The 26856-nt window shown below is 41.8% G+C and overlaps 2 protein-coding genes across 2 annotated transcripts; both read left to right on the top strand.

The window, feature by feature from the left end:
* Positions 1-4174: 4174 nt before the first annotated feature.
* On the top strand, positions 4175-9575 carry LOC142000875 (arylacetamide deacetylase-like 4). Its single transcript, XM_074975511.1, has 4 exons — positions 4175-4357; positions 6408-6624; positions 8353-8416; positions 8795-9575. Exons 1-4 carry the CDS (start codon positions 4175-4177, stop codon positions 9573-9575), a joined length of 1245 nt encoding a protein of 414 aa, XP_074831612.1.
* Positions 9576-16045: 6470 nt separating this feature from the next.
* On the top strand, positions 16046-26484 carry LOC141974377 (arylacetamide deacetylase-like 4). The gene is made up of 4 exons (XM_074934051.1): positions 16046-16222; positions 18493-18709; positions 20870-20933; positions 25710-26484. Exons 1-4 carry the CDS (start codon positions 16046-16048, stop codon positions 26482-26484), a joined length of 1233 nt encoding a protein of 410 aa, XP_074790152.1.
* Positions 26485-26856: the final 372 nt, after the last annotated feature.

Genomic DNA, 26856 nt, shown 5'->3' with positions numbered 1-26856 from the left:
TGCTACTGTTGTCTGCATGAAGTAGGTGCGTGTTCAGTGAGGCTTATTCCAGAGAAAGCTTTAATTTTCTGCCCCGGACACAAAGACTAGGATTGATTCCTTATACCAGAAGAATAACTAGATTATTCAGTTATTAGTGCTTCAGCTATGGTAGATTTAAAACAAAACTTGTTTAAAGAATAGACTAGATGGCTCAAAAAGACAAGTAAAAGGAAAGCAGAGGTTTTCGTCTCTAGATTACGGGCTGAAATCCAGCCAGACATTAAGAATAATCAAATCTTTCTAACTGAAAGCTCATTGGACATCTACATGAAATGTATTAGTGATCTGTTTACTTCCTTTTGAATAGATGACCGTATAATAACTGGCCACTAATCACTTCCACAGCAGACCTAGTCAGAAATGAAGGAATGTATGGAGACATCTAGCCTCTGGCATAAACTGAGGCCGCTGATGTGAAAATATGGAGAATCTACATGGACACTGTCTCACAGACTTTAAGGTCAGAAGAAACCATCATGATCATCTAGTCTGACCTCCTGCACATTGCAGGCCACCGAACCTCACCCACACACTCCTGTAATAGATTCCTCACCTCTGGCTGAGTTACTGAAGTCCTCAAACTGTAGTTTAAAGACTTCAAGTTACAGAGAATCCACCACTGACACTAGTTTAAACTTGCAAGTGATCCATGCCCCAAGGTACAGAGGAAGGCAAAAAACCCCCAGGGCTTCTGCCAATCTGACCAGGGGAAAATTCCTTCCTGATCCCAAATATGGTGATCAGTTAGACCCTGAGCATGTCAGCAAGACACAGCAGCTAGTCACCTGGGAAAGAATTCTCTGTAATAACTCAGAGCCCTCCCCATCTAGCGTCCCATCACCGGGCACTGGAGATATTTGCGGCTAGCAGTCGCAGATCAGCTACATGCCATCATAGGCAGTCTCATCATCCCATCCTCTCCATAAACGTATCAAGCTCAGTCTTGAAGACAGTTAGGTTTTTTGCCCCCACTGCTCTGCTTGGAAGGCTGTTCCACAACTTCACTCTGATGGTTAGAAACCTTCACCTAATTTCAAACCTAAATTTGTTGGATATAAACTGTCTATCATTTGTTCTCAAGTCCACGTTGGCTCAACTTAAGAAACTCCTCTCTCTCCCTGGTATTTATCCCTCTGATGTATTTAGAGAGAGAAATCATATCTCCCCGCAGCCTTCATTTGCTTAGGCTAAACAAGCCAAGCTCTAGGAAGGGGAATACAGGTGCAGTTGCCCTGAATTGTGACACACGGAATCTTACCTGGCCATTTATTGGGTCATTCATTTGAGATACATGATACCAAAATTCATCAGTTCTCATAGTGCTGTCATATTCAGAAAATGCATCACAGATTTGATAATCCCTAAATTTGTAAATCAGAGGATCCATTTGTTGTGTCCTGATCACATCAGGAGATGCTGGTACACAACTGGTTGGATTAACAAAAGCCCTGCTCTCAAGTACAAGATCTTGTAAAGGCATTGCCTTTTCTCACATAATCCAGTGCTTTGCAAAAAAATTAAACTACGAATGTCTTATATGGATGTCTTGTATTGATGATGCTTTTCATTCTTGCATAGTCACATGTCTCAAAATGCACCAACACTTCAGATGCCGGTGACTGCACAGGAGAATCCTTGTAATTGATTTTCATAACATTCTCACTTGCAGCAATCCTAACAAAGGGTTTAATAAATCTCAGACAAATATCTTTGTATAGAGTCATCATTACTCGGTACAAAAGGTGACTCACTGGTGCTCCCATTTGGAGGAGTCAGTTGAACATGTAAAACATGGGCAGCACTGCATGAAAAAAAAAACCAACCAACACCTTCATTAAAGGATTCTTGGATCTCATTGGTATTCTTATTTCCCATGTTCCAGGAGCGCTTCTTTGCTCTTTTTCATCAAAAGTCCTGATAAAGAAGGAGTGTAGCCCATCCGAAGTAGCCAAGGTACAGTCAATAGATCTCTCGGCAAGTGCATTTTCACATACGACACACTTTTCTTCACACTAGTATCACAAAATTCAATGGATTCATTCAGCGATGCCACTCTTTTGACACTTCTCTGAAAGTGGTAGTAAATGTTGATCAAATCCTCAACATTCATCTGTAATGAGTTCAATACAGTGCATGAGGTAGGAGAGACAGCCCACTACCTACAGTTTCTGGTTGTTGTTTGCTTGGCTTTAATTTGAGACAATACACTCTTGTGAATGTTTGCTGCATTGTCGTAACACATTTACTCCAGTCAACATTGTGTTTTGACAGCCCAATGTTGGTTACATCAAACAATTCCTGAGATGTACCTGATGTGCAAGAAACCATATCTAAAACCTCAGTAACTGCAAGGCCAGTTTCCGGGTGTTCATACACAACCAAGATTGGAACATACTTCTCAGACTTGTTCACACTAGCATCCTGTGTCAAAATATTGTTTATGGCCTTCAATCACACTTGGTACATTTTCACGTGCTTTTGGTGAGATAGACCCTGGTATAATATGGGTCATTTTTCTGGAAGCACACGCATAGTGCTGAGCAATTTCGGAGTCTGGGAACATTTTCTTGAAGAAAGGTCTCACATGATCATTGAGAGCAGGAGGAATGGTATGCTCCAAAAGTAATCCTATAAATAACACTTCATTTTTGGTTACACGGTCACTCATTTTTGACTCAGCAGATGGAGAACAAGCTACCAAACATTTTGACTGAATTGCAGCCTTGGCCCAGCTCGCTTGTTTCTCCTTAGCAATATGTCTTGAAATATCATTGTATCCGCCATGACTAACAGAAAAATCAGCTCTGCAATACTCACAAAAAGCAAATGTTAGCCCTTTGCCTTGTTTTTTTTGTAGAAAATCATGCTTGTGCTGAGCCCCTTCCCCCCCCCCCCCAAGAGTCTTAAACTGACAGTCTTTTCACTTTTTTCTTTGGTGAATCCTCAATGTCTTGACCAAAGCCAGAGTAAGACAGATTTCAGAGTAACAGCCGTGTTAGTTTGTATTCGCAAAAAGAAAAGGAGTACTTGTGGCACCTTAGAGACTAACCAATTTATTTGAGCATAAGCTTTCGTGAGCTACAGCTCACTTCATCGGATGCATACTGTGGAAAGTACAGAAGATCTTTTTATACACACAAACCATGAAAAAATGGGTGTTTACCACTACAAAAGGTTTTCTTTCCCCCCACCCCACTCTCCTGCTGGTAATAGCTTATCTAAAGTGATCACTCTCCTTACAATGTGTATGATAATCAAGTTGGGCCATTTCCAGCACAAATCCAGAGTCATCGTAGGCACGTGCCTAGGGCCCAATTTGTGGGGGGCCACCCAGCATTAGCTCATGGTCCCTGACTGGTCTAGTTCAGGTACTGATGCAGCAGCCAGTCCCCGGCAGCAGCAAGGAGCAGCAGCACCAGCTGCCCTGTTACCCACTGAGGAGTAGCCCTGGTGCCCCCCATCGTGACGGTGCCAGGGCCAACACTGAGTGAGTGGCATTGCGACCTGGGGCATGGAGGTCACAGCAGTAAAACATATGACAGTCACAAATACATTTAATGGGTTGCTTTTCACTTTGGTTAGAGGCTCTCTTAAAAACATAGATGTCTCCACTGAGGAATTAGTTTGGACTCATGCCTCTCATGCTGTCTGACTAAACATTTTTCTGAAGTGCAGTAGCCCTGCTGGGCAGTCTCCTGAAGAATACGAAAATCGGAGAGACTTCGGGCTTTTGGAATGTCCAAGGGTTAATTCTGCAGTCCCACCAAGAAGTCCATCCAGAACTGAGTCATAATGAAACCACATACAGAATAGACAGAGTTTTAGGTGCATTTGGAATGTTCATTTCTCTTGTATTTAATAAGAAATCATGAATAAAATTACACCTGAGTTTGAGATTCTAGTTTCTTCTGTTGATATGTATTTGTGTGTGGGTGGAGCCATCATCATGATTCATGGGAGGAGGGTGGAGAGAATTACTGATATAGCAATCTTAATCTGATTATGTATTTTGTGCTGTGTGTCAAAAGGATGCCCTGTATTGCTTAGTCTTCTGTAAGGACTCTTCAGAAATAGTACTGGAAGAATCAAATCAGAATCACTTCTCTGAGTACATCATCCTCATTCAAGTGCAATGGGGTTTGTTTGTGCTCCTTTGACATTAATAGGAGTGATTTGGATTTCTCCCTTTTTGCTACCGGTATTGTTCATTTGGGCAATTTGTTATGATCTCTTCAAATCAGAACTGCCTCCTGGAATTGACCAGCCGCTAAAGCTTCGGTTTTATCACTCGCTATTAGTTATGTCTGCTCTTCTGGTAAGTTGACTTGGCTTCAAAGTGGGGATTCAACTTTTATTTTTGACAATGGGACGGGAGTTGAAAGATCTGTAAAAAAAAAATTCTTAAACAGTCTTCAAACATCTGGAATATGAACTATTGCAGATTAAATTAATTCTTAAAGGTAAAGACTAGAGGCTGATTTTAGAGTTTATTTATTTAGATTTTTTTCTGTGCCTCTCAGACTCCAGACACTTCATAATTTTTAAAACATTGCTTCAAACAAAATAAAAACCTATATTATAACTTATTGAATTGTCCATAGATAGATACCCACATAATAGCAAGCCTGACAGAATTCTAATACATCCGCTTCCATAACCCATTTCCTAGTCAAATATGTCAGAGAAAAAAGGAAAAGTTATTTCAAACTGGGAAACCAAAGTTTTTTGTTTTGATAATTTTGAAATGTTTTCTTCAACTATTTTTGAGTTGAGAAATTCCTCAAAACTGACCCTTTCCCACAAACGCTTCCAGGTTTTGACCAATCAACTTTTTGACAGGAAAATCTCACTGAAAAAATCCCATCCAGCTCTAGTTCAATGCACATACCTGCATTTGTGCATTCACTGGGACAGATTGTGCCTTGACAATTCACAGGCATTTTACTACAGCGAAACCTATCTGAAGCAACAACCCCAGAAATGAATAGACGGACTCTTTAGCTACAGATCAGACAAATGCAGCTTGCCTTGCATATACACTATACCCACATTTTTTACATTGCATGTATTATGCATGCACACACATGAATAGAATACCGAAAGATGTGCAACAGGTTATATTACTCTGAGTTTCGGATGGTTGCTTAATCAGAAGTGGCAAGGAGAAGAGTGAAGTTATGTAGATAATCACAAATGAGTATCAATAAAACGTTTATACCACACCAAACCTGCTACATCTACATGTGTTCTTGATATAGTACACATGGCCCACACACACGCACACAATAATCATCTAGGATAATTTTAGGGAATTTAAAACATTGCATTGGGATTATTGATTGTATCCTTCCACTTGCAAAGCTATGGGCCTTAGTTACTATTATTGTGCATGGATCTGAGGAAGAGAAACATTAAAATTAAAACTAAAAACATGAAACATCTTCAAAATGACCAAAAATAATTTTTCTGTCAGTCTTGAAATGTGAATCTTCCAGGGCTAGGAGTGACCAATGCGTCCCCTTTCTTCTAACAAATGCCATAAAGCTCTTTTGACATTGAACTTTATAGCTCATAGACATTACATCTAAAAGTTATTCCTTTTTTATGAAAGAAAAAGCTGGGCCAAGGGTTAAGTATTTGCCACCCTGGACATCGAGCAAGGTAAAGTTTTTTTGTTTGGTTGGTTTGGGGGGGTTTGTTTTTAAAGGAAAATTTCACTCTTGGGAGGAAATATCTATTTGACAGGTTGCTTTAAAAGCATGGCAGGTATTTGAACATACTGAAGGTTTTGGAATGTGATATTAAGTCCTACCTAAGTTGAAGCCTACATTGTGCTGTCTTCATCACTATAGTGACCCATGCTAGCTGGATTCAAGCTAGCTTGAATAAACTAGACTGTGCACAGCTTTTGCGGTGGAGACATGCCCTTAGACGCCTCCTTGTCTAGCCCCCGTTTCCAAATCAGAAATTATTTTTCCTTTTCTCCCAATATTTTTAAGATCAACCATTTTTGTGATTATTTGGCTCCGTAAAAATGAATGATCACAACTACGAACAACAGCAAAAGACGACCCTTTTCTGTATAGGGAACTCTGCACTACACCATATCCCCGTTGCTCCTGTTCCGGGGATAGAGATGACTTAGGTCTCCATCAGTGCCAACCTGGCAACTTTCAGCACCACTCAATTTACTTTAAAACAGTTTGATCATTTCTTGGTTTGTGACCATACTCGGCACTAAAGTGCCACCTCTGTTTCCTGAAATTCGACCCATCCCAGCAAGCTACAGTCCACGCATTTTGTGTAGTTTGAAAGATTTGAGCCTCTTTGCAGTAATCAATTTCGGATCGCTTTCATTTTAACAGGGAAGGATTTTGGAGAAGCTGGGGATCTGCAGTGACATAAGCTTACTCCGGTTTATGCTGGATGGAATACCACCATGGAGAGATTCAAAACTCCTCATCAGAGATCTGAAGTTTGCTGAGGTGCCAGTGAGGGTTTACCAGGCAAAAGCACCATCTGCTGGCCAAAGGAGGGGAGTCCTTTACTTTCATGGAGGTGCTGGCACCCTGGGAAGCATTAGTAAGAAATATCAAGATTAAAATTATGATTGATAATTTAAAAAAAACAAAAGGCAAAAAAACACACATTTTTGGAATCTCAGAAAAGGTTTGTGTCTGGTTTGAAGCTTAGAGAAAAACTGGATTTTTTTTTTTGTTTTTCATTGATCTGAAATAATTTTTTTAAATTTTTTTGGTCCATCCAAACAAAAAACAAACAAACAAATAAACAACCCACACAAAAAAAAGGGAGTTATTTGAATAGCTCCAAAAATGTCAGAAGTGCCTCTGGGCAATCTTCCACGTCCTTGCTCGAAAATTGCAGGTTTCCAATATCCATTCAGTGGTATAGGAGGTTACAGAGGCTATGATGTAGGCCACCGGTGTGGTGTTTTTGTACCCCACTTTATCACTCCTCAGTGTCAGCAGCCCTGCCAGTTTCAAGTGGTGACAGCATCAGAATCCTTCTCTGCACAGAGCTGGTGAGGGTGACAGCAGCAACTGCTCAGCTGACTTGCACCCAAGCTACTAGCTCTGACACCTGCCTTCCTGAACAGTTTCCCCAGGTAATGCAAACTAAAAGCAGAGTGCCCGACTTTAGCCTCCACATGACTCTCTCCAACTCTAAAAACTCTCAAAGCTGGACTCTAAAATACATGGCAAAGAGCAGTTTAAGTGCACACAAGTATCTAGGGTACGGTAAGAAGGTTCTAAACAACCCCGCTGGTTTCTGGATGTAGGTCAAACACAAGTCAAGGCTGATTTTGAGTGTGTTTTAAAGCATGAATTAACATTTTGTTCCATTACAATACTACTTCTGTTACAGACCAAGAGAAATACCTCTGTGCTTATTGTTTCCTTTTATAGTAACACATCTTTTAGGCATATATTGACTGTAGAATACACCTCTAGAATCTGTAAAAGTCCCCAGACCTCTAAAGATACTTCGGTGACGAATTTGGAATACATGCAAGAGTAAGGTGATATGGATTTGGCCCTTCTTGAGGTTTTGGGGATTTGAAAGCCTTTTGCGTATTGAAGTCAGCCCTGATTCACTAACTGATGGAAAGGTTTTATTTTTTGGAGAAATGGACTCAGGGTTGCAGTAGTTTTGACAGCATGTGTGCTCCACACCTTATTAAGGGGTATACATAATAACAGATGTCTAACGTATTCCAAGGGCGATGCACTGTTATGACATCAAAACTTCCCAGCTGTAAGAACGGTAAGACAATGGAACAGACTGCCTCCAGAGGATGTGACAGCTTCTTCACTGGAGGTTTTCAAAAGGAGGCTGGATAGCCACCTGTCTTGGATGGTTTAGACACAACAAATCCTGCATCTTGGCAGGGGGTTAAACTAGATGATCTTCTAACCCCATGATTCTCTGATCAACAGAGTTACACTGGGCAAGAATTTGTCACAAAAGAATACTCATGACTACACAGAGCAGGATTTGGTACTTAAATTTTACGTCATTCTTCACAAGTTTCAGTCTTATTTCTAAAGCATATGGAATATATGAGAACTCAAATATCTTCTTCTTCCTTGCCACTTCCTTATTCAGGGTTGGCAACTTTTATAGCCTTCTTTCAAAACTCATGATCGTACATAAGGCTGTTGCACAGATTGGTCTCTGAGGTCTGCTGATATTTGGTTCATGTACCGAGTTTAAGTTTTCCCCTTGATAGTCTTCCATTCACATGTATTAGAACTCAAATATGTCACTCTTGAAAATTTTTGTTTTCAGATGCCTTTGAAAGAGTGTGTCGTTATATTGCCAGAGAAACCGATTCAGTGGTTGTGTCTGTTGGGTAAGTGAGCTCAAGCCAGTGTTTTTATATAGGTTTTTACCCCAATGTGGCAGTTTACAATTGGAATGCTTCTGTGGTACATGCTGAGACCTGAAAATGGGACAGTCCTTACTATTTTAGCTTGTGCCCTATATTTCTGGTTTGAGGGTTTTGTTCATTTTAGGCATGTATTTTTAGGCAAATCATGCTAGAGTAACAAATAAAATTATTTTAAATTTTGGACATTTTTATTGAACTAATTAAAATACATAGGTTTTATAAATGTGCAAATTTAGAAGGGCATTTTAAAGAGAAGATGCCACACCAATTGGACATAAAAAATGGAAACGAAATTTTTGTAATTACTTTTTTAAAAATCATAATTTCTTTGCTATTTAGTTATCGGTTGGCTCCTGAATATCTGTATCCAAGCCAGTACTGGGACTGCCTCAATGCCACCATACACTTTATGAGGCATGTGGAAAGTTATCAGGTGGATCCTGCCCGCATCATCATTTGTGGGGACAGTTGTGGAGGTAATTTCGCTACTGCTATTTGCCAAATACTGGTGAGCAGGACAGACCTCCCAAAAATACGTGCTCAGGTCTTGATCTATCCAGGCCTCCAGGGGCTGGACTTTTATTTGCCTTCATATCAGCAGAACCGCTCAGTCCCCTTCTTGTTCCAGGATCGCATTGCCTACTTTTGCTTACGTTATCTCAATAAGGACACATCAGTAGTGGAAGATGTCCTGAAGAGTTCCCATGTTCCTGAGGATATGAAACTGAAGTATAAGAAATGGATAAGTGCAGACAGTATTCCTGAGGAATTTAAGATCAGAGGCTATAAACCACAGAAACTGCCTTCATATAAATATAAGCATGACGTTCATGAAGTGGCTAAACAAATGTTAGAGGTAATGTTTTCCCCACTTTTAGCAGAAGATGCTATTGTTTGCCAGCTTCCTGAGTCTTATATTTTGACCTGTGAATTTGATGGGCTTAGGGATGATGGACTGTTGTACAAGAAACGATTAGAGGATAATGGTGTTCGAGTCAGCTGGTACCATAATGAGGATGGTTTCCATGGAGTATTAGCTTTTTTTGGTTTTGGAATTTTTTCATTTCCCTCTGCAAAAAAGATACTGGATAATACTGTGAACTTTATTAAAAAATTGTGAAAAATATTCTTTTTTAAATGCTGCAGGTCCTGTATTTCCAATAGCAAGCGCAAAATACTTTATGCAAATAAAGTAGGCACTTTTTGTTTAGGTTTTAGATTTGAGTTCTTTAAAATATGCAGTATTTTACACTTTCCAGTTTCCACCTGCATAATTGTGACCCTCAGATAGAAATTATAACAGCACACAGTAAAGCCAGTATCACCACTGAAAACACACAATAAAAACATGCCTAAGACAAGGGGGGGAAAACAGAAATATTCATTCCGCCCGAGCTGACCTCCAGCAACTCATAGGTCTTTGTACAACAAGTCAGGGTCCTGAGAGAAGCAACAGGGACAACTCTCCAGCCCCTCCAGGCAGCAGAGCGACAAGGAGAGGGGAAAAGAGGGGCATTGTTGTCTCTTGCCCCTTGTCAACATGAAGGATGTTTGGGGAAACACAAGGATGGGAGAGTCTCTTGATGTATAATGCAACACCACCTCCCTTTTTACCTCCCCCACAGATTTCCCTCTTATTGCTCCTATGATCCTAATGTAATTTCCTTATCTCTGCCCCCCAACATAAGCTTCTGTCAAGGTTGCCTGTTTTTATACTTACCTGCCGGCTTTTGTCACCTGCTTCCTTTGAACCTAGTTTAAAACCCTCCTCGCTAGGTTGGCAAGTTAGTGTGTGAAGATGCTCTTCCACCTTCTTGGTCAATTGGACCCCATCTCTTCCCAGCACACCTTCTTCCTGGAACTGCATCCCATGGTCGAGGAAGCCAAAGTCCTCCCATCAACACCGTCAGTGCAGCTGTGACTTCATCTTCAGGATGCATGTGTCCCTGCCTGGGCCCTTTCTCCCAACCAGGAGGATGGACAAAAAACACAACCCGCATCCCTTACTCTTTTCCCCCTAGCTCCCAGAGCCCTGTAGTCACTGCTGATCTGACCCATGACCCATGTATGCGGCGTGACAGATGTCACTCATGTTGCTTAACACACAGCTGGAAGGTGCTCAGGTCCTATGTAATGAGGGCAGTATAAGAATCTGTACAGAACAGAATAGATCTCAGTTTTTGGGAAGAGCTTCAGCGAGTATCACTGCCTTTTATTCCCCCCTCCCCCAATTTTGTCCCAGAACTAAAAACCGTCAGAGAATCGCTTTGTCCATGAAGGAAAAAGAAAAGTGGTTTTGTTTCTAAAGCAACACACCAGATGGGCCGTATGGTGATGCAAAGCCTCCTCAGAGCATCATTGTAATAAGGGAGGTTAACTAGGAGTTCACTTGCCCCTCCCTGATGGATTTCACAGGCTCCTTTTCTACATTCTCTTCCTGACTAGTTTCTTCTTTTGCTCTCTCTTTCTCACACTTTGCCATCCTTACCTTCCCCTGTTGTTCTGTCTCGTTCATCCTCAAGATGGAGGGTGACTACGCTGGGCCAGTCAGAGTCTAGTCTTGGTTACGCTTGAATTCAGTGGAGATGCTCTAAGCTGACGGAGATTAGATAATAGCCACTTGGCTTCAACTTCTTCCTGGCGTCCACCTTCACACGATTCAACATCACTCTCAACTGCCCTATTCCAGCTACCAAAACTGACCAGTTTACCAACCTCAGGTCAAATGGACCCATTTCAAACTGACCCTCCCACCGATCCCAATTGAAAACGTTCTTCCAAACAGCCTTGCGTCAAGCCTCGTGACACCCAGCTGCCTCATTCAACCTGCCAGGCCACCTTCCAGAACCTTTGGATGGCAACATTCCACACCTGCTGTTAAAAGGACGTCATCACACAAATCAGTCTCTCTTTCTTTGTACTATCTAAGCAGATACAAAGAGGTAAAGAACATCCCTTTATAGGTAGCCTGCTGAATATTTTTGCAACCCTCTTGACAACTAATGAAGTAAGCAATTGTTACCATGAACCTAACCTCAGAATATTGGGATATACGGGAAACTAGGGTTTTGGTTTTTTTAAAGTCACAGGTGTCTTTCTACCCTCATTGATCATAATGCTTCTGTGTGCCAATGATGCCTGAATGGTATAACAGCCCCTGGGGGGACACTGCCTGCCTGTGCAAGTCAGAACAGTCCTGAGGCTATTCTAACTTGTATTAATGGTTGAACTGGCTCCTGGCCAGTAATAGGGGGCATAAATATGGCAAAAAGCTATTTTTGCTCTTCCCAGGTCCTGAACTGAATAGAGCTTAGTTGAGAGCTCCAGAATCAGGGTCATTGTTCTCAGACCTATCTCCATTGTTATTCCCCCTATCCCTGTTCCCATTGTTCTTTTGCAAACCTGACCTCTTCCTGCTTCTCCCATAACAGACTTTTCCCCTTCCATCATGCTGTCCCAATCCTCTTGCTGCTGGAATAATGCCCTTTTTTCTCACCTACAAATCACCCTCTTTTCTCCTTCTTTCAAACCCATGTCTTTCAGCAATCCCTCTTCTAAACATTAAAATTCCCCACTGCCTCCCTCACAGGAGATGTTGGCAATTGTTTTTTGTTGTCTGTTTTGATTTGATCAGATTATAAAATATTCACGTCAAAGGATTGTCTATAATTATATCCATAGTTTTAACCTGTAGATCTCAAAGCACTTCAGCCAAAGTGGGCAACCATAATTATTATTTTTGCAGATGCAGGCACAAAGACGGCAACTAATGGAGGGAACAAATAATACAGCCTACTTGTCCTGGCTCCCAGCCCCATGATCAGCCCATTAGATCATAGCTGCCCCATAATAGATCTTTGTATAACACCATGAACATTCACAGCACTATATAAATATTTATCAACAATGTTCAACTTCTGTGCATCAGGTACACTTTACTGTTGTGGACAGGAAATTCTTTATCATGCGTTGCATTGCGAGGTAGCATTATCCAGCCTGGTGAGAGAATTTAAACGAGGACTGAAATCGGTAGTTGTTCCGAAAATATTACAATCACTTTCTCCCAGTGGCTTTGTGGAGAGAGAGTAGGTGGCACCAGCTGTGAACCAGGGTAGCTGCTACTTCAGTGCTGGCAGAGGACTCCTCCAGAGAATGGCAAGGACTCACGTTGTATCCACATACAGAACTAGGCCCTGTGAATAGATTTATTACTGTGGATTGCCTGCATAGCTCATGAGGATGGAGCTCACTGCAGGTGTGCACGGACATGTCATTATTTAGCTGGATTCTGCTACGGTAACAAAGGCCTCTCTTGAAAAAGGGATGGCTTGCGTTGCAAATATCACTGTATCCAAGAGTCCGTGTACAGCATGTTTATTCTCTGCTCCTGTCACAAGGTAATTCCAGTCAGTTGTGTAGGTTGGACCTTTAATGGGTTCTATAGTTACATGGCCCCAGCAGCAACCTTTCCTCCACAGATTTGCGGTACAAGTCGCAGAGACTATTTGAGACTTTGAGGAACCAAAGCAGCAACGCTGTGTACCCTAAGGTGGGCAGCCCTACCCATTGGAACCCTGAGCCTAGGCCCAACTACTCTAACCATAGGAACCCTAACCTTGGGGTGGGGAACCACATGGTTGGGGATGTTATAATTCCTTTCTCTCCAGTTCGTGTGAGCCCCCCACCCCCGCCCCACTCTGTGGAATCTAAATCTGCTAAAAAATTTGTCTCCCAGTATTTAATTCACTTCAAAGTCTACTTACCCGAACAGGCGGTAAAACAAAACGATTCAGGGTTAAAACTCGATATCAACGCTGAAATACAGAAGGAAGTCTGAATGAGAGAGAAAACCCAATCTGCAAGTATTTATATGTTTGCGAGAAAGAGATCACTTGTCATATTAGGCAAGTTAAATTAGCTCTTTCTACACAAAGGATCCTTAGGTCTCTCTGGGATACTTGGTGACATGCTTCAAAAGCAATCACGTTATACTCCTTTCTTCCTTTTTATATTATTATTAGTTCAAATAAAGTGGATCTCAACAGCTAGGTAAATAGGATAAGAAGATAAAAAATTATTCAAAGTTTTACACTAAGATACACCAATAGAAACAAAAAATGAAGAAATAGCTCTGAAAAAGTAACAAGATAATGGACTAAACAAGGGACTCTTGGTGTCAGCTAGAAAACGACCTTTCCTTTGGAAAGATTGTACAGTAGTTACTGTTACAAGCAACACCTAAGGTGGCTGTGACTGGAAGAATTAAAGATATTTTATAGACCTGACCAAGGAAATCTCAACTTCCACTGTTGCTACTTATACAAGGCAATATAGAGGAATCCTGTGTGTTCAGTTTTAAACCCTTGAGATGTATCACCTAGGCCTCAGGAAACTGGAAAAGAAAAAAGCTTGTTAGGTATATAATTGGCCACCAGGTGTCACCGAGGAACCAACTAAAACAAACAGGAGCTGCAGAATAAATTCGATCTGGTAAAACATTTCCGTCTAAATTTATTTTTGATGAAAATTGGATTTTTGCTCACAACGTTTTCCGCAGAGTGGTGGCTTTCCTCAAAAATGGTCAGTCTCCATCCGAAAATGGAAGTTTCTGGTTTTCAACCAAAAAAATTAAATTTCCAATGAAAAATTAAACAAAAAGGATCCCCCCCCCCACGTTTTCATCAAAATTTTCACTGAAGGGGAAATTCTCCCTCCCCCAATAGCTCTACTTGGAATCTTTCTAGTTGAACTCTGCCTACAGAATGGGGGCACAATACATTCATGTCATAGTTTGTTTTTAAAATGACTTTTTTAAATGGAATAATTCATGCCAGTTTTATACTGGGCCTCATTTTGGAGATGCTAAGTTCCTACTGCTCAGCACCTCTGGAAATGAACTGCCTGGTATTTTACAGAATGCGGGTCCCAAAATACTTTAGCGTTTCCATAAACGGTGCAGTTACAGAGCTAAATCATATCAGGGCACGGGGGAAATAAAGAAATGTTGCTAAGAAGGAAACTATATTTTTTCAGCTGAGTTTCCAAATGAGAGAGAGAGAGAGAGAGTTATTGAGGCAAAGAAATGCAGGAAGGCTGGTCAAGATGTCAGGAGCCACAGAAATGAAGGCTCTTGTACCTACAGTGGTACAGATAGAGATACAGGAAGGAGACCACTAGAAAAAAATAGGAAGTGCAAAGGAGGAAGAGAGAGTGACCAAAGCCACGAGACAGACAACAGCAAGACCACAGAGGGCTTTGGGAATTAAAAGAAAAAAATTAAATTGGGTCCTGATGGGAAGGAGCCATGGAAATTGCTTGAAAGTGGGACTGATGTGGGTGAAGTTTTCTGGGCATGTTAGGAGGCTGTAGGCAGCATTCTGTATATGCTGCAATTCAAAGAGCTGGGAACTGAGGGAAGCCAAATGGGAGGCGTTGCAAAGGCTGATGAGGGTTTTGGGAAAGGTGGAACCAATGTACTGCGAGAAGGAGAAGAATAGCACGTAGTCACTTACAAATGCTGGCAGAACATCAAGTCAGAATGAAGTTGGGAAGGGTGGCAAGACATGAAGTAAGAATTCTTCCCTGCCATCAGAATTGCTTCCAAACACCAAGGGCTAAACCAATGTGGTACAAATGGATATAGCTCCATTTGAATTCAATGAAGAGATACCAATTTACACCAGCTGACAATCTGGCCCATTTAACATAGTTTGGAGTTCATCCCCCAGTCTAAATGCAGAACCACTATTGATGAACTAAACAGATTGCTCCCTTCATTGCTAAAATAGGTATTTTAAATTCCTGCTGTATTTTAGGCTGACCCTTCTGGTGCCTGTTGAGGGGTAAAGGAATGAGTCTGTGGATTAGCCCAGGCCGAATACCACCAAATATACAGAGAAAAGCATCCGAACTTTTGGATACTTGTCTGAATCAAATTTCTAAAAGATTCAAGACATTGTCACTTCCTCCCCCTCCCTTGGCCCTCTGGAAATAGTGGGATGCCTAATTTTAGAAGGTTTAAAATTACCAGCAGCATCAAAAATTAAACGCCAAAGTCCCATGTTCCTCTGAATGAACACACTGTAGATATAGAACTGTCCTGCTGACTACCTGTAACATTGTTAACTTTGTACATGTACAGTTTAGAGTTGGCTGGCTCTGTCTCTCCATGAATAAATCTTCACATCACTTGTGTGGGATGTCAGGATGGGCGCACTTGCCAGAATAGCTGCTAGCAGAATTTTATACTGCTGTGCAAGAGAAAGCCTACATTAAACGTGTGAATCCAGCCAGTTACAGTGCAGACACATACCATCTCATCTTCTGCACAATGTTCAATGTGATCTTCTAACTAGTATTTATCTGCAACACTTGCCCAAATTGTTATGAAATCATTTACAGTGTCAACAGTGCTGTGATGAAATATTGGGTGCTACAAAACATTCTCCAGTGTTGTTTCAGCTTAGGAGTACAACCCGCACTCTCTTGTGGATGTAAATAACCTAGTTATATATCCAAGACACTTCAGAAACTGGAAGGAACATCAAGTCAAAGTCAGTTCTCTGACTACATCACCCCCAGTCAAGAGACATGGAGCTTGCTTACTTCTTGTTCACAATTGCAGCAGAAATATTGATTGTTTCTTTTACTCTGGTGGCAGCATGGGCAATTTATTATGATCTCTCCAATTCAGAAATCCCTCCTGGAGTCGAGCAACCTGGAAAGCTTCGCATCCTTCATTGCCTGATGGTTATTGTATGTTTTCTGGTGAGTTTTCCTGGCTTGAAACTGTGTTTACATTTTGGTTTTTGATTGACATGGGAGGGTTGGAGGGGAAGCAGGGGGAAAGTTTTAAAAGTAAATGTTTAAATGTGGTGCGCTCTTCTGAGCCAGAAACTAGGAGAGATGGGACAAGTATTTAAGATAAGAAGAAAAGCTGACTTTGAGTTATGGAACAAATTCCATCCTTCTCCTGGATATGCTCCTGCCAACAGAATTTGATGCATAAGTCAGTGTGGCAGAGAATTCAACTCTGAATTCCACTGTCCAGGGACCAGCTGAGATCAAGTCTGGTACTGAGAGGCCTGGAAATCTGCTGTTACGTACATCCTCTACTACCCCTGCCCTTCAGTGAAGAGGTATCTTAGGGCAACAGCAGCTACTGTCCTCAAGGCTGCAACAGACACCTGTAGAACAGCAGCTGGCCTGACACAGAGGTTTCCTTTCCTTGCTGCTCCATCCTTGTGGAAATACTTAGGATAGAGTGTTCACAAATTCTGGTATCTGCAAGGAGATTCATGCAATGCATACCATTTAGAAGCAACACCCTGCTTTCCACCAAATATATAAATCTCACTGTGTGAAATATTTCCGTGCAACATAACTCAATAAAAACTGCTTGCAAAACTGAAATGGTTTAACTTTTTTTAAAAACTGGTTCGTATGGGCTAGCATGCCTTCATGTTCAAAAAGATGTTGCCTTTTCCTTAGCTGAGTTGGATTGTTGTGAGCCCACAGTGCAAGGTTTAGGTGTGATGTGCCCTTGCGTGTTCATGCAGATTTGCATATGTTCAGAACTATGTATGGGAGTGAAATTCACAAGCTAATAGCAGCCTCAAATGTTTGCAGATAAGTTGGTGTGTTTTGATTGTTCCATAAGGTGGAAAGGTATCAACTTTTTGCCCCCCGGCTCACTTACAGCTATTAATTTTCTTGTTGTCTAAAAGTCCAATGACTTTTAAAAGTTGGCAAATGGCTGTGAATGGACAAAGACTAATTTTGACAACTTTTGAGATCTAAGTTGAGCACATCACACAATTCTAGTGCTTGTGTAATGAGGAGATGATTATTTTATTTCTTGGTTACAGAAATGATAATCAATTTCCTGTATCTGAGGCACAACTGCATTACCAAAGTTATCTGTCTGACAGGTAGTTTTATAGTACAACTTTTTAACAATGGGGATTAGATAGCTTATGGGGACTGGTGATGGAATACAGAGCCTTTTACCTAGGTCAACTGTTCAAATTAACCTGTCATGGCAACCACAACTCACAATAATCTGAAGGCTATTTGGTTATCTATGTTGAAGGAGTTGGTAATCTTAGTTCACTTTCTAGTGGACTAATGACCACTATTGGCATGGACTGGAACTTTGTTAGCATTCTTGGTAAAGGACTTATTAGGCCATGAGGGCTAAAGCACCCTCTTGTTTGAGGCATAAAGACTGGGAGATGTAGGGTAACTGGCACAGCCACTATCAATGAGGCATTTATTCTGAGGAAAAACAGAGGATTCCATCTCCAGGCCTATCAACATGGCAACTTTTACCATCAGACCTGGGGGAAAATTTCCACACGAATAGTATATTCACCAAAAAAAAAAAAAAAAAAAAAAAAGGCAGGTATGAGTAAACCAAAAGTATTCCCAGATTTGACACAAATTCACCAAATAGTTTTGGCTAATTCCCCCTGGCTTTAGCTGCCATTCATACAACCAGCAGCAGGTGACAGTGTCCTCCGTGTAGCCCTGTGGTTGGGATGCTCACCAGCATTCAATTCCTCCTGCTGTCTGATGTGGAGAAGAAATCTGAACTTGGGTCTCACACATTATGAATGTCTGTGGAGTACTGCTATGAATGACAGTGAATAGCCATTGGGTGAGGGAAAGAGAGAGGCTGACTCTGTAGAGGTGGTTAGCCACTCATTCATCTGTGGTATGGGAGACCCAAATTCAAGTCCCTGTTCCAATGAATATTTAATTATTTATACACAGTTCAGCAGCATTATCAAGGGAGACAGAGAGACCACACCAGAATGCCCCATAGCCCAGTAGCTAGGGTACTTTTGTGCACTGTAGGGAATGCAAATTCAAATCCCTTCTCCACATTAAATGGAGGGAGGAACTGAATACAAGTAGGTGCCCTAACCACTGGACTAAAAGCTATAAGGAGGGCACCAGCACTGCCTCCTCCTATCTGCACAGTGGCCAGCTCTGGGCCATCTTAACTAATTTCTGGCCTTCCTTGTTCCAAACAGGGTAAGATTTTTGAGCGCCTGGGTTTCTGCTCTGAGATCAACTTCATCCGCTACACACAAGATGGAAAAAACCTGCAGGAGGACCCCAAACTCTTCATAAAGGACCTGCAGTTTGAGGAGGTGCCAGTGAGGGTTTACCAGCCTAGAGCGCCTTCTGTTCGCCGAAGGAGAGGCGTCATCTACTTGCATGGAGGAGGCTGGATGTTTGGAAGCATTAGTAAGTCATTAAAGGGAGGAAAAAAAACCACGAATGGTATTTAAAACAAATAACTCATCTGAACTGTTTAGAACCTCAAAAAAGGATCCAGGTCTGTTTCCCATTTCAGGAGAAGTTTTGGATCAGGTCTTATTGTATCCAAATGAAGTTGTGGCTTCCATATTAGCATCTAAATGAATGTACACTGGTCGCTGTTGGTAAAAACAGCTTTCAAATCCAACCTTCTGAAGCCTCACGGCTAACGCCCTGTTTTTATTTAAATTTGTGCAACGCCATTGAACTCTGAGGGGAGGATTGAGGTCTGTAATGTTAATCGGTGCCTGTATTTTGGGTGTCCATGTGATGTTAAAATGTCACATGGCGGGTTTTGTTTTTTGGGGGTGGGTGGAGAGTTTACACTAGGTGGAAAAGATTGCCTGTCATAGGCCACCCAAAGCTTTTCCACTAACATTGGAAGAAACATTCTCTAGGAAGTGGATTGTCACAGATGGCATTGAGGGCTAACAATGCTATCTTTGCCACAAGGAAACTAGCCTCTTGTTTTCTAGAAAACTGAAAATACTCAGGGTAGAGCTGGATGAATAACTGATTTTTTCAGTTCACAGGCAGCTCTGCAAATAAATTAAATAAATAAATTAAAGCCATCGGTTTGGGTCAAACAGAGTGGAAAACGTTGTTGGTGGACTTTGCTGACATCCACTTTATAATTTTCAGCCCAGTGGGTAGGATACTCACCTGAGATGTGGCGGACCCAGGCTCAGATCTCTACCTTAGAACAGGGATTTGAAGTCACATCTCTCTTCTCTTAAATAAGTGCCTCAACCCCCAGGCTATAGGCTACTCTGGGGCCGGTCTATTTCTATCTCTCTTGGTATAGCTGTTCCACTTTGTATAAAATACTTGAATAGTCACTGGGCCAGAGAGCAAGAGTGAGAATGACTCGATAGCCTGGGGCTAAGGGGGATGTAGCAGGGGGAACAGCCAAGGTAAAGTCCTTGTGCCAATGAATAATTATCTGTATAAACTGGAACAGTTGCAACAGGAGAGACAGAGTGCCCCACCCTAGAACAGCTCATAGCCTAGTGGTTAGGGCAGTCAGCTGAGACGGTAGAGACCTAGTTTCAAATTGCTGCTCCAGAGCAGTGATTCAAACCTTCATCTCCCACGTCCAGATGAATGCCCTAACCACTAAGCTAAAGGTTATAAAATGGGCAGCAGCACGGCTGTCCCTCATGTTGTAAACCTAGCTCTCCCCCGAAAAGAATTTTGGCCAAAACTATCTGGTGAATTTCTGTCATATTAGTAAATAGTTTCAGGTCGAACAAAACTGCATTTTTTGGCAAATAAACTACATGTCTGGAAATTTTGCCCCGCTCAAACAGATTTTTGAAGGGTCTTCAAGCCAGTCTCCAATTTTGCGCACACTTTCAGTTGCAGGTTTAATATCGTGGGTGCAAATTTAGGGTCCTTTTCAAGACAATTTAGCCATCACTATCCATTTATTGCCGTAGAAAGGATCAAGAGACCAAATTCTGCCCTCAGTTTCTCCCTTTCAACCCCACTGCCTTCACGGAACAATAAAAAGGTGAGACAAGTACAAGGCAGATTTAGCACAAGCACATTAGCTGTGTTACAGAATATACAACAGTACTGATCGGACTGCCTCAGAGCAGTGTTATGTGATATGGTGTTAAAAATGTTGATGGCCCCTCTGGATTAGGGCTCCCAATGCTGGTGGAGCTGAACAGTAGAAAACTTTTTGAAATCTTCCCCAGCGTATAGAGAACCAACCCATGCCTACCGTTAAATCAGTAGTAGGTGGTATGTGTTATTTGGTTGCAGTGGTGGTCTGAAAAATCCATGCCTGAGCTTCTTAGAAATATGCACGTGAAGGGAAAGGTGAAAAGCGTTGCACTTTAACAGTGCCGCAAACAAGTGAAAATGCAGTTCATGAGCTAACAAATACAACTATTTGACTGGCAAAAACAAATAAACCCAAGACGACTAGAAATAGGCCCAAACCAAAACTACGGATTCACCCCATACTATTTGGGATGGAAAACTTTGGATCCAGGTCTGGATTAAGAAACAAAATGTTCCGCTGGGACTCATCTTAATGTAAGACACTAATTCAGTGCCATTGGAAACATCTGTTTTCAGATTCCTATGACAGAGTGTGCCGCTATATTGCCAGAGAAAGCGAATCAGTGGTGGTGTCTGTTGGGTGAGTTAACCAAGTGCAAACGGAGATTATGTACAAGGAGTGGGTACGACAACCCTGTGCAGTATCTTTGGGGACCGTTGTATTCAATGTTTATGTATTATCGTGTTCTGCTTCCTGTGGGAGGGTTACCATAGCTCTTCCAGGATCTAGAACATTGGGGGTTTTCATACATCAGATCAACTGCATCCAGATTTCCCCTCAATGGTCCAGCGAGAGCACCCATTCTCAGGCTTCCAGCTCCGCAGCCATTGCCATTTGGGAGTGGAGACCTGCCTCTCCTTCCCTTCTGACTGGGGTATTTCCAGGCTTCCCAGCTGTCTGCCTTCACTGTGGTATTTCCAGCACAGACTGGCTGCCCAAGCACACCTGCTTGCTTTCTCTTCCGAGACGATTCACAGTGTGACTGCTCATCGTTATAGATATCACACAGCTCTTTTTATGCTAGTCTATTTTATTGGTAAATACACTACAGAGAGAACGTACTAAAAACAATAAAAACCTACTTACATACTAACAAGCTTACTAGACGTCCACCCAGACTAACATAGGCTCGAGCAGGAGCAGTCCTTCAAAACCCCACAAAGGGGGGTCTCTTGTTTGGTAACAACTTCATAACAGCATCAGCTCACAACTAGCACACTCCTCACATTTTATTCCACCCTTTATACAAGTCAGGATCTTTGATCTGGAGTTTCTAGGAGCAGGTAATTAGTAAACAATGGGTTTTCCTCACCAGGGCGTACTTCAAAAGAGTGGTTTTGAAGTGGATCATTTGAATTCCCCCAGGTACTTTCTAGGAAACCCACTTCACCTGCATTGTTCCAAAAAGCCCTTTGAAGTTCTTAATATCTTTCAGGGATTGCATCAGTCAGTCTCCTAGAGAAGTTATATACTATGACAAAGCTCTGTCCTTGTCTCCGTGGGTCCCGTGTTTCTTGGCGGATTTCGCTAGCCTCAAAGGCTCGCTGTGACCCTCTATGTAGCCCTTCTCTCTCTAGAGGCAAGGGTCACAGCCGACTGAGCCATTTCATCATAAGCCAGCAAGGGAGGTGAGGAGAAGCTATCCTCCCTTGCACAGTCTCTGTTGTCTCCCAGTCTCAGTGATTAATCAGAGGGCAAAGGGGGGGAGCCTGGGCCAGCCCTCTGCTCCGGGCTCCAGCCCAGGGACCCTAATAGTATCAGCTATGGTAACTGATCTTTTAGAAACAGGATGCGTACAAATCCCTGGGCTACTTCCCCACAGCAGGGGGGGGAAGTACCCCCCACTTCCTCAGGCTTCACTTCACCCTTGCCTCAGGGCCTCCTTCCTTGTGCCTGATATGGTGTGTACTACTTAGTTCTTCCAACAGTGTAGCTTCCTCCTTCAGCTCCTGACACCCACACCCTCACTGACTAACTGGGAGGCTTTTAACTAGTTCCAGCCAGTCCTTGGTTGGCTTCAGGTGTCCCAATCAACCTGGCTATAGCCACTGCCTTCTAGAAGGATCTTAATTGGCCCCAGGTGTCTTGATTAACCTGGAGCAACTGCCATTTGGTTACCATGGCACCAGGGATTTGTTTAGCCTGGGACTAACATACCTGTTCCTCACTACTTTACTGTAGCCGTCTGGCCTTGCCCCATCACAATACCTACAATTCCACAATATCACACACTCAACTGCATTTTTAATTCAATGGACCCCAAAGACGATAAACCTAATTCACAAAGGTCCAACCTAATTCAATAAAGTATATTCAGGATATTGCAGGAAATTGTCAGTCTGTCACAGGGGTGATTGAGGTAAGTAGCTGAGATGGTAAACAACTCCAAAGAGGTACCACCACCCTCTGGGTTGGTTTGAAAGTTCTGGTTGAAACTGGATTTTCCAGAGACCAAGAGACAAAGAAACAGCTTTTGGTATAAAAAGCTGAGCTTGAACTAATACAGGGTCTTCCTCTTGATTCAGCAAACGGACAGGATCTTTGGTCTTAGTAGGGTCCCAGGCCTTATTGGCCTACCACAGCCCGGTAAAACCAATGGATGATTTTGGGTACATTTAGTGTCTAAATCTGTTTATGGTTTATTATAGGTTTTCTTTGTGATGCTTTTACCTTAAGAATAAATGTTCTCTGCTGAGAAAGAGCTGTGTGGGAATTCGTAATTGCTGGTATATTCAGAATATTGGTACACTGGTCATAGACGCTGGAGAAAAAGCCACCCAGGGCTGGCCATCAGGTAGACTGGCTTGCTGGTGAGATCACAGTGTATGTCAGGGGGCTGTGGAGCCTTAGAACCCCTGGTCAGAAGGGAGTAGGACATAGGTCCTTGCCCAGGGACAGATGGCAACTAGAGACCTGACTGGGCAGTTCTGGAGTGGACCATGGAAGGGGGATACAAGTGCAGTTACCTGGAACTGTGACAGAGAGTTTAGAACTTGCATGTTGGACTTTCAGGAATATGCCTTTATTGGAGAACTGCTTGTCCAGCATTCACATTCTGCACTGTACCCCATTTTCCTCCATGCTGCGATGATGCCGGGCCTGCCCTGTGATACAAACTAGTCATCCCGCTACCCCCAACCCTGGTTCCTGCCATGAAAACAGAATTTTTTCCTTTGCATTTAATCCAATATTTACTATGGTTTTTGCAGACCCAAGAAATAGTTTACCTGTGGTATGCAAATGTTATTGAGAAGGTCACACAAAGTTATGCCGTAGAACGAACAAGAGGGCATTTGAACACATGTCTAATGTCCTCTACCCTTTTTGGGAGAGCACGTGCTTCAAGCCTGTGGAAAGCAGACCTTGCAATAGGAGCCTCTTCCTCAGGGTTACTTTGTTTGGGATATGTTCTTGTATTACGTATACCATTAAATTAAGAGAGAGCATGCATCATTTTCCTATTTACAATACACAAAAGGTGCACGCTCCTCTGAAATGCCTCTTTCTCTTGTATCATAACTGCTAACATAATTGCTTCCTGTTTAGGAACGACTCACCCTATTTTATTATTAGTGAACTATTTGTTCTTTATTTGCCTTTTCTGTCAAAAAATCTCTCCTTGTCCAGTCTATTGCAGCAGAGTTAAGAGAAGTGTCTACCTCTTTCTCCTCATATGTCCCTCTCTGAAGTTTCTCACATTGGGAGGCAGATACTTGGCATTTTCAGCACCCCAGATTAATGTCAGGGAACATATCTACTTGTCGCCTCCTACTTGCTATGCTCCACCTTTTAGAAATACTTCCTGTCTCCTTCACTCCCACAGTGGTGACCTTCTTTCATTCCACTCGTAACTTAAACATTAATTAGGAGGCTGTGGTTATCAAGAGGCAGATCAAGGCCCCTTTAAAATCTTGGCCCCATGTATTTTTAAACTATTTACTATATTCACGGTTAATGTTGGATCCTTGTTTGATTGGTCCTTTCTCTGAAGCAGTCTGTCTCTCATAAAGAGAGCTGATCATGTTTTAGTTCTGATTGTTTTCTGCTATTAAGTGGAGCCCATTCCTGCGGGAAGACTGTCTATTGAAATTTGAACAGTTGCAATAAGATTGCAACTTTATATAAAAGAAATGCTTCCTGCCCACAGAGGCCTTATTTATCTTTTGGCATAATAGCAGTAATTATTATTATTACTAAATAGCACACTTAATAGTAACCGTGTACAGCTCAATGAAGAAAAATGCAAAAGAATGACAAAGCAAGGGTACTTCTTAGACGCCAATAGCCATTTTGAAGAGCACATCCATACAGCTTAGAGTGAAGAACGAAGCTCCACTCAAAATTAAACTCACTATGAAGGGTTTCCCCAACTCCTTCCAGTTCAGGATATTAAAATTTTTCCAGCACATGGACCTTGGGAGAGGAATGGTAGAGGGGTGGAAGAGCAGAAGAAAAACAATTGACTGTAAATAGAAATTAGTTGGTTTTGAACCTCCTCTCCCAATTGTTGTCTTTCCTTGTTGACGGGTAGCAAGTAAAAAATTTTAAAAAACCTAAACAGAATATTAGGGGAAGCTAAAAAGGATCCTCTTTCTGTAAGAAAATCCCATCACCAAGAATGAAGAATTTTGAAAGAAAATTTTCAATTATTATGACTTATGTTATTACAGTTGTTCCTCGAGGACCTAGCTGAGATCTGCACTCCATTATGGTAGATGCATTCGAATCCACAATGAGGAGCAGTCCCTGCTTTTTAGAGCCTCCAATCTAAATAGATGAGCTGTGTGAGTAACCGATTTTTTAGTTCAGTAGGTGAACTAAATGATTTAAAAAATTGGTTTGTTTCCACCCAAAACAAAAATTTTCTGGTGAATCACAACCCCCCCCCCTCGAAAATGTCATTTTGGTTTGAACAAAATGTTTCATTTGACCCAAAACCAAATGTTTTGGGGGTTTTTATTTAAAAAAAGCCCACCTTTTAAAAAATAAAATTGACTTAAAATTCAAACAAAAATAATTTTGAATTGAAAAATCAGAACTTTTTTTTAAAAAAACATCGAAACAAAAATGTTTTGATTATTTTCGCCCCCTGAAACGATATGCCGAATTCAATACAAATTTGCAAAATGTTTCGGACAAACTTAATCTGCATTTTTAGGCAAAAAAAAAGTTGTGTCTGAAAAATTTCAACCTGCACTCTGAACAGACAGAGCAGTCAAAGCGCATGAGGGAAACAGAGGCACAGTTAGATGAAGAAGCTTGGTCCATGGTGAGCGACAGGCCTAAGAATAGAACTGTCCCTCCCAACGCCCAGCCCTGCTTCCTCTCCAGTAATCAGTGTCTCCAATGTTGTAGGTATCGTTTGGCTCCTGAGCACAAGTATCCATCTCAATTTAGGGATTGTCTCGCTGCCAGCGTACACTTTATGAGGACGGCAGAAGACTATGGGGTGGATTCTGCCTGTGTTGTCATTAGTGGGGACAGCGTTGGAGGTACTCTTGCTGCTGTTGTTTGCCAAGCATTAGTGAGCAGACCGAATTTTCCAAAGCCACTTGCTCAGATTTTGATTTATCCAGGCCTTCAGGCAATTGATTTTTATTTGCCTTCATATCAGCAAAACTGTGCAGTGCCCCTCCTGTACCGAGAGCACGTTATCGGCTGTTGTCTGAAGTATCTGGAGAAGGACTTCTCAGTATTGGAAAATGTCATGGAGGGGACTCATGTTCCTCTGGACATGAAACAGAAGTGTGGGAGATGGGTAAATCCAGACAATATCCCTGAGGAGTTTAAGGCCAGAGGCTACAAACCACATTTGCCCACTTCATACTCAGATGAAGTCTATGAGGCGGCTAAACTGGCTTTAGAGACAACTTTTTCACCTCTTCTGGCTGAAGATTCCATTGTCAGCCAGCTCCCCCTGTCTTATATTTTAACGTGTGAATACGATGTGCTTCGGGATGATGGACTGCTCTACAAGAAACGGTTAGAAGACAGTGGTGTCCCTGTGACTTGGTACCACGTTAAAGATGGCTTCCATGGAGTGATAAGCCTATTTGATTTTGGGATTCTATCATTTCGCTCTGGTAAAAAAGCAATAGATAACATTGTAAACTTTCTAAAAAGCTTATGAAAACTGTTTAAAAATGTTTGTATATATTTTAAAGTCTATATTTATACCAAGTTTCCTGAAGTCTGGATCAAAGATTACTATGACAGGATTAGGGGTTTGTGGTTTTGATTCTGCTCTCGTGTTTTAGTTGGGAGGGAAGGGGAAAAATAAACAGGCCTACTTTTAAGGCTTATTGAGTTCACATTCTATAAGAATACAGAGTATTGTACAAGTTTCTTTTGTTCAGTTTTGACTCCCAGACTGCAGTAATAATTTCTTTTGTCCTTTTAAATGATTCGTAATTTTAATAATTAAAGAATGCTTTCATGAGTACAGTAGAAAAAGAAATATACAATGCAAAGCAGTACCATAAATAAATACTCTTTGAATAGG

Source organism: Natator depressus, chromosome 18 (assembly GCF_965152275.1).
Source record: "Natator depressus isolate rNatDep1 chromosome 18, rNatDep2.hap1, whole genome shotgun sequence".
NCBI classification, from domain to species: Eukaryota; Metazoa; Chordata; order Testudines; family Cheloniidae; genus Natator; species Natator depressus.
Note: the sequence above shows the minus strand (reverse complement) of the source record. Positions and strands in the feature narration are given on the sequence as shown.